The 8,505-nt window shown below is 53.3% G+C and overlaps 1 protein-coding gene across 1 annotated transcript in view; it reads left to right on the top strand.

Annotated features, from left to right (window-relative positions):
- Positions 1 to 8,505, top strand: part of RSPH6A (radial spoke head 6 homolog A) — a 14,621-nt gene that overhangs the window by 3,274 nt on the left and 2,842 nt on the right. Inside the window, 4 exon segments of the mRNA XM_006911873.3 lie at positions 1 to 154; positions 5,351 to 6,115; positions 7,380 to 7,524; positions 8,002 to 8,119. The exon segment at positions 1 to 154 is cut by the window's left edge and continues 12 nt beyond it. Coding sequence (XP_006911935.1) covers positions 1 to 154; positions 5,351 to 6,115; positions 7,380 to 7,524; positions 8,002 to 8,119 — 1,182 coding nt within the window.

Raw genomic sequence — 8,505 nt, 5'->3', positions numbered from 1 at the left:
GCAGATGGAGTGGTTCCACCCCAAACTGGACACGCTGCGGGACGACCCGGAGATGCAGCCCACCTACGAGATGGCCGAGAGGCAGAAGGCCCTGTTCGTCCGGGGGGGCGGCAGCGGCAGCGGCGAGGGCGAGCAGGAGATGGAGGAGGAGGTGGTGAGTGAGCCGAGAGGAGGGGCGTGGCAGGTGAGCGGCGACCCAGGCTCGGGGACAGCCGGCGCTGAGGCCTGGAAGTGCGGGAGCACAGGGCAGGCCCCAGAAACACGGACGACCTCAGTCTGTGTGCTCCACGGGGGGCGGGGGGGAGAGGGGGGGCGGGACCTACTCCTCCCTCTCGAAAATAACAGCTTTGCAGATGTTTTCTGCCCAACTTACTGCCTGAATTGCCCTAGTCCCTAGACTCAGTTTCCCCGTTTGTAATTTGGACGACTGCCTAAAATTCGGGAGAAGTATTCTTTCGCCGGCCCCAGAAACGTTTGTCGAGGACTCTCTCTTTATGATAATTCTGCCGCCTCCCAAGCCCCCTGCTAAGAGCTTTAGGAGTGTGATCTCTTTTCAACCCAGAAACAACCCTTTAAGGCTCCGGCTCAGGGGGGCGTGAAGAAGCTAGGAAGTGGCGGAGACAAGACCAGGAAGGCAGGACTGTGACCTCCAGCCCATGCCGTGACCTCTGCTCGCTGCAGATGCCGTTGGTCTGTGCTATCTTCTGCGCTCACTTCTGAGCGTCTAGGATTCTGGCCGCAATGGGTGGGGATGGCGAGAGAAGGCGAGAACAATCTGACAAGGAAATGAGCACTTGGGGGCGCAGAATCCACAGTTTTACCTGAGAATATGGTTTTAAGTTTCAGATCAACAGTCTCTCCTCCCCACACCCGCAGGTCGCGCCCTCATCTGGCTACAAGTCCCCGAAGACCCGCCTCCTTAGAATACTTAGCTCCTAGAGGCGCCGCCCCCTTAGAGCCCCAAGGCCTTTGAGGCTCCGCCCCGTTGAAATTCAATTCCTTGAGAGCCTCCGCCCGGTTAGAACTAGGAGCTGCAGGGATTTTGAGGGGCGGGCCGGGGGAGACTGAAGTTCTTAACGTGAGGTCTGTAGAAGGGCAAACTCGTGGGTGTTTGTGGCCTGTGCACTTTTTTTGTTTGTTTGTTTAGGAAGAAACTAAAAAGAAATCAGCGATTCAGCATTTTATATTTTTCTGTCTGACGAGAGGAAAGGCTCTCGTTTATTTTCTATTTCTTCCAAATGGCTAGCCATGATCCCCAACAGGAATAATCCATCCTTTGCCCCCTGCTTAGAAATGCCGCCCCCGCCGTTTATCCGCACCTTCCCGGACTCGGTCTGTGTCTGGATGCTGTCACCTGCGCCTCGCTCTCTGAAGGACTTCCGGCTCCCTGCGCGCAGCGCTGCTGAGCGGCCCTGGCTATTTGAGAGCATAAGGCTTCCTGTCACTGCGCCTCTTTTTAAGTTCCCAATTATGCTCACGTTTATAATTTTAGACTAACTTTAGTATTATCGTATCACAGTCCAAAAACTCACACCTTACTGTACTTGTTGGACAGCACGGGCCACTTTAAGGCAGGGAATAGATGACGTCGCAGAAATGAAGACATGTGGCTTAGACAAGATAGAAGCTTTTCTCAGCCCTGACGGTCAGGCTGCAGGCAGTCTAGGGCTGGCAAGGTGGCTCCCAGCGAAGAGGCACTGCCCTCTTCCCTAACCCGCCCCTAACCCAAGAGAAGCAGTCCGCAGGGGAACAGTCGCAGAGTCTAATCTGTCATTTCAGGGCAGCTGTCCACTCTTGCTGGTATGAACGGTGGTCAGAAGGGCAAAGCGAGATCACTTAAACGTGGTTGGTGAGGCCACCCCGTTGCCATGTGGATGGGGGGATTCCAGAACGAGGATGACGGCCACTGGCTTATAGGCCAAGCACACGATCCAGAGATTTCTACGCTCATCCCCTTACTTACCCTCCTGGCTGCAAGACGGAGAGTCTGGGATTAAGTTTTAACTCTGCCCCCAGCCCCAGTTGCTGACGTCAACATCAATTAGGCAAACAAGCTTTTTGCCCCGTGTTTGAGGTTGAGGGAAACTTAGAATCACTTTCAAAATAACAATTCTCTGCTATAGAGTTCAGTCAGGGTGGGCCACGTCAAGCTGAGGTAAGAAACAGCCCAATCTCAGCGGCTTAAAATCATGCGGTTTATTTCTCGCTCACACTCCCTGCCCATCCAGGGTTGGCAAGAAGACTTTGCTCATCAGCCACTTGAGAGCCCAGGCTGATGGAGGTTCCATTGTGACACAGGCTTCTACAGTACAGGCTTCCACAGTTCCACAGTTGCTTCTGCCTGGGTGTGACACGTGTCCCTTTCGCTGCCATTTCAAATGATCAGAGCAAGTGACATGGCCACTCCTGAATGAACTGGGGGTGGGGGTGGGAATATGTAATCTTCCTGCAGGTAGGACCTCAAACATTTGTGAAAAATAATATACCCAGCAGGCATAAGAAGAAGATGCAAAAAATTATTCATTTCAACTCTGTTCACAAATAGAGCCTTCAAAACAAAACAAAACAAACAAACGACAACAACAACAACAAAGAGAATGCAGTATATACCTTTAGGAGAAACCTCAGTATGCTTGTGTCCAAATCTTTTATATCAGCTGGTACAATTTAAGCACCATCATTCACTTTCACACTAACTACCTGTTATAGGTTGAGTTGTGTCCCCGCCCCCCACCCCCCGCCTCCCAAATTCACATGTTGAAGCCCTAACTCCCCCGGGTCTCAGAAAGTGACCTTATTTGGAAATTGGGTCATCACGGATGTCCTTAGTTAAGATGAGGTCATAGTGGAGTAGAGTGGGTCCTCCTCCAGTGTCACGGGTGACCTTGTAGAACTTTGGCTGCAGACACACGCACACACACACACAGGAATCACCATGTGAGCATGAAGGCGGAGATTTATGTGATGCTGCTACAAACCAAGGAGGTCGGCAAACCGCAGGAAGCTAGGAGAGAGACCTGGAAAGGATTCTCACAACCCTCAGAAGAAAGCCACCCTGCTGACATCTTGATCTGCACCCCGGCCTCCAGGACTGGGAGATGATACATTCCTGTTGTTTCAGCCACCCAGTCTGTGGTACTTTGTTACAATAACCTTAAATACTCTACCATCTTGTTATAATGTATGTAACTCTTCGAATGCTATTTCAGTGCACTTGAAACAAGAGACAAATAGCCTTTGATGTGCCTAAGAAAAGTTAGCGATTAAATGTATTAGCTCTAGGAGTCTCATCTTCTTTGGGACGATGACCAGTGACTCAGAGGGCCATAAAGAAGAACTGGTGAAAACGTGTTCACCTTGAAACTTTTTATTACCCCGAGCTTTCAGTTGCTTGGTGGGGATCATTATACTTTCCAGAAGCTGTCCACGGTCCTTAAATGAGAAACTCATCGTGGATCCGATTCTTCCCCCTGACTTAAGTGGGGCTTCTATGTCTTTCTTTGTTATACGTTTCCTTGGAATGCCAAGTCAAGAAGAATGAACAGGCATATGAGCCATGATTATTTGGTTTCCAATAACAGAACTTGCTAAAATAAAGGGGAGAAGTTAAATTTATCATAAAGATACAAGGCATTTCCCAGAATTGGGGGACTTATCTTAGATGGGCCTTGGGAAGAGCTGGACCCGAGCCAACCAGCTTCAATCCTCAATTATTTCTTTCTCTCCGCAAACTGGTGTCCATCGTCTCTTCATGTAGAGAATCAGCCGCTGTCCATTTATTGTGTTTCTCCCATTTCCATGTTTCACTTTCAGCCACATGCAGAAGTTGGCTTCTGGATTAGCCAATAGCTGCTGTAACAAATTACCACAAATGTAGTGGTTTAAGGCATAATGTATCATCTTGCAGTTCTGGACATCGGAAGTTCAAACTAGGTCACTGGGCTAAAATAAGGTGCCGGCAAGGGCTGCCTTGCGAATGGAAGGTGTTTCCTCAGCTTTCCCAGTTTCGGGGGGCCACCTGCGTTCCTTCCTCCTCCTCCAAAGCCAGCAGTGTAGCATCTTTAAATCTCTCTCCAACTCCAACCTCTGCTTCTGTCATGACACCTTCCCCAGCTCTCCCGCTGCCCACTTTCACTGATCGAGACACTCGTGATGTCCTTGGGCCCACCCCGAGAATCCAGGACCATCTCCCCATCTCAAGAGCCCCCAACCTAATCACACCTACAGGGCTCTTTTGCCATGTGAGGTCACGTATTCACAGGTCCAGGGATTAGGGCATCTTTTGGGGTTCATTATTCTGTCTCCCGTTGTCTCTCTCTCTGTCCTGATGTCAAATTCTGGCAAGAAAGCAGATGATCTCCCCATTTTGGACTGTGTTTTCCTGGCCCAGTCAAGCTGGCCAAGGCCAAGAGCGGATCATGATGACCTCATGAGGGAGGTCCTCATCGCTTTTGTCCTCTGATATATGTCAGTGCCTGCCCCAGCCTAGGCTGGCACCCATTGAGTCTTTAATAAAGATTTCTGGACAGACGGAATGAGAACGAGTTGAGGCTAGCCTGTGGCCGGGTGCGTGTGGGGGCGGCTGGGCCCAAACCTCCCCACGTCCTCTCCTCTGCTCTTGACTTATTTGTTCTCACTTCCTTTTGGTCTCTGTCTCTCTCTGTCTTTCTATGTCTCTCTTCCTCTCTCTCTCCCTCTCTCCCTCTGCCCCACCCCCATCCTCCTGAATAAAGCAGACGGTGAAAAAGGAGGCAGCGAGGGCAGGATTCATCACCACCATCCTCCCAACATCTGTGATTCCTGGGTTCAAGACCTACATTTTCTCTCAAATTGCTGTGTGATTCGGGTATGTTAGGAGTGTGTTTTGCTGCTGGTGACAGACAACATGACTAGAAGTGGCTTCTTTGTCTCAATAAACAAGAATCCCGGCAGAGGCCAGGCAGCTCAGTGATGCCGTTGGGAACCAGACAGTTTCCCTTTTTCGGCTCCACCACCATTAGGATGCGTTGCCTCATGTCCCCAAGATAGCTGCTGTAACTCCGGATCTCACATCCCATGCCGGGCAGGAACAAAGGGGAAGGAAGAAAGAAGAATGGATTTTCTCTTAGTGCGGTTTTGCCTTTTTTAAAAAATTTCATTTCATTTTTTAAATTTTTCAATTACAGTATTATTTTATATTAGTTTCGGGTGTCCCCTTTTCTTTTCCATCAAGGGACTGTCCTCCCCAGGGACCTACCCCCACATCTCACTGGCAAATTGGTCACCTGAGCAGCTGGGTTACAGAGTAGGATAGCTCTCCCGGTTCTAGAAGAGTCTGGGCTTCAGCTCTCTTCCTCCCCTTCCTGGGCAGGCAGACACCCCCGTGCCCAACATCATGGAGTCGGCTTTCTACTTCGAACAGGCGGGCGTGGGCCTGAGCTCCGACGAGAGTTTCCGCATCTTCATGGCCCTGAAGCAGCTGGTGGAGCAGCAGCCCATCCTCACCTGCCGCTTCTGGGGCAAGATCCTGGGGCTCAACCGCAGCTACCTGGTGGCCCAGGTGGAGTTCCGGGAGGGCGAGGAGGAGGCGGAGGAGGAGGAGGTGGAGGAGATGTTGGAAGGCGGCGAGGTCATAGACACGCACGGGGAGGAGGAGGGCGAGGAGGACGAGGAGAAGGTCTCCGACATCGTCCCCAAGCCGATGTGGAAGCCGCCGCCCGTCATCCCCAAGGAGGAGAGCCGCATGGGCACCAACAAGTACCTGTATTTCGTGTGCAACGAGCCGGGCTGGCCGTGGACGCGGCTGCCGCATGTCACGCCCAACCAGATCGTGCAGGCGCGCAAGATCAAGAAGTTCTTCACCGGCCACCTGGACGCACCGGTCGTCAGCTACCCGCCCTTCCCCGGCAACGAGGCCAACTACCTGCGGGCCCAGATCGCCCGCATCTCGGCCGCCACGCACATCAGCCCGCTCGGCTTCTACCAGTTCGGGGAGGAGGAGGGCGACGAGGAGGAGGAGGGCGGCGCCGGGCGCGACTCCTACGAGGAGAACCCCGACTTCGAGGGCATCCCGGTGCTCGAGCTCGTGGACTCCATGGCCAACTGGGTGCACCACACGCAGCACATCCTGCCGCAGGTAGGACCGGGGACCCCGGGGACCCCGCCCCCATCGCAGAACCAGGTGGCTCAGCTGTGCCTCTCCAGGCACTCGCGCTCTGCTGGCCTTTGTGCCAAATAACCTTCATTCATTCACCCGTTCCTCAGTCATTCATTCATTCACCATTCCTCGTTCATTGGTCCATTCTTCATTCATTCGTTCCTCATTCATTCATTCCTCATGCATTGGTCCATTCCTTATTCATTCATTCATTTACTCATGTATTCATTCAACAGATATTGGTTGACAATCCCTGTCAGCAGCCTTTGGGGCCAGATAAATCTTGGAACTCTGAATTTTTAAGATTTCAAAAAGGCGACAGTGCTCATCCCACACATCATGCAACACTTTAAGCAGGGCTGTGGGGGCGGCCTGTATTCAAGGCCATTGTTATTTTCGCAGCAAAAGTGCGCAGCCTCTCAGCAGTCAGGCCAGGGGCGCTGCCAAACGACTCACGAAAAACTTCTGGGTTTCAAAGCTTTTTGGGTTTTGGAGTCGTGGGCCAGACTGTGGACCTGCACTTAGTGAATGCCTGATGTGTCTGCACTTTATATATATTTCTGTATTCATTCGAGGAAATATCTGCTGCGTGCTAGGAACTTTTTATTCATTCATTCGTTCATTCGTTCATTCATTCAATAAATATTCTCCGACTCCACAAGGTTTTCTTGAATCCAAATAACTCCCTTAGAGATCGGTCCAGCGAGCATTGCCATCTCATACGTGATGAAACTGAGGTCCGCGATATGCGATTCACTGAGGTCCGTTCCTTCAACACAACATTCGTCGGCTCTTCGAGATCTCATGTAACCCAACAGCAATCCAAAGAGCAAACCACCCATGACACCCCCATTTCACAGACGGGCAAAGAAAGGATCATATGGGCTGCCGAATGTCGGCTCCACAGGGCAGAGATTTGGGATCTCTTTCCTGAAGGATGTGTCCCCAGCACCTAGGGCAGTGCCTGTATGTAGTAGGCACTCATTAAATATCTGACGAATGAATGAACGAATGAATGAATGCACGGACGGGACCCACATGGCCAGCGGGAGGCGGGAAGCCCCACCTCGATGCAACAGCTCTTGGCCCATTCTTCCCTTCCACACACACACACACACCTGTCCTCCTGTCCATCCCCGGGTCCCTGAGGACAGTCCCCAGTGTCCTGCCCGGCCCCTCCACCTCCTCCCAGGGTGCAGGCTGGGCTCTGTCCCCCAAGGGTGCCACTTTCCCCCACCTCCAGGGCCGCTGCACTTGGGTGAACCCTATGCAGAAGATGGAGGAGGAGGAGGAGCTGGGGGAGGAGGAGGAGAAGGCGGATGAGGGGATGGAGGAGGTGGAGCAGGAGGTCGGGCCCCCGCTGCTGACGCCGCTCTCGGAAGATGCAGGTGACGGTCCTCCTCGCCTCCTACCGCCACCTCAGGGGGAGACGGGAGAAAGGGAGGGGCAGCGGCACTGGTGGGGGTCATCTCTCTGAGCCCCAGCTGATCTCGCATCGTGACAGCGTGTCCCCATGGGGTTACAGGAAAGTGTCCATCTCGTGAGCTGTATCTGGCTCGTGGCAGTGGCCCAGATTGGTGGGATGTGGCCTTTCGAGTCCCACGTGGGCTTGAGGGAACAGAGAGAGAGACTTAGGGAGTACTCCCCACAAGAGGCAGGGATGGAGCTGGATTTTGGAAGAAGGGACAGGAATTTCCTGAGGCCAAGGCCTAACTTAGGCACCTGGAGGAAAGAGGAAAGGGAGGCTGAGAGTTGGCAAGTGGAGCCAGATTTCCATGAACCCGGAGCCTCCATGGGTCTGTGCAGGACATGGGGAGCCAGCGTCAGAGCCTCTGACGTCTCTGGTGCTCCCCGTGTCCCTGCAGAAATCATGCATATGTCACCCTGGACCGCCCGCCTGTCCTGCAGCCTCTGCCCGCAGTACTCCGTGGCTATCGTGCGCTCCAATCTGTGGCCGGGGGCCTACGCCTACGCCACCGGCAAGTAGGTCCGCCCCCAGTTCCTCCCAGCAGGAGCAGCCCCTATAACTAACTCCTCCCGAGCCAGGCTGGGCGGAGCAACCCACCAGGGTGGGCAGAGATTGGCAAGCCCCGCCCCCAGGGTCGACCTCCTCACTCAGCTCCCAGTGGCTGGGGCTAAAATGAGAAATCCCTAACCAAAAGTGTGAGCCCCTCGGATGAGAGAATGGGGCATCAGAGAGGGGCAGGAGCTAACCCAGAGTTACGTCGCACAGCGTGTGCAGGATTTAGACCTGGGTCTCCGGGTGCCCCGCCCAGGCTTTTCTGCTGTACGGGTCATGCAGCCGGCCGGTCTCAGGAGTCCCCTTTGAGGCGGCACTGACCCGGACAGTCTCATCTCTGGGAGCTAAC

This window comes from Pteropus alecto, unplaced genomic scaffold (genome assembly GCF_000325575.1).
Source record: "Pteropus alecto unplaced genomic scaffold, ASM32557v1 scaffold194, whole genome shotgun sequence".
NCBI classification, from domain to species: Eukaryota; Metazoa; Chordata; class Mammalia; order Chiroptera; family Pteropodidae; genus Pteropus; species Pteropus alecto.
Note: the sequence above shows the minus strand (reverse complement) of the source record. Positions and strands in the feature narration are given on the sequence as shown.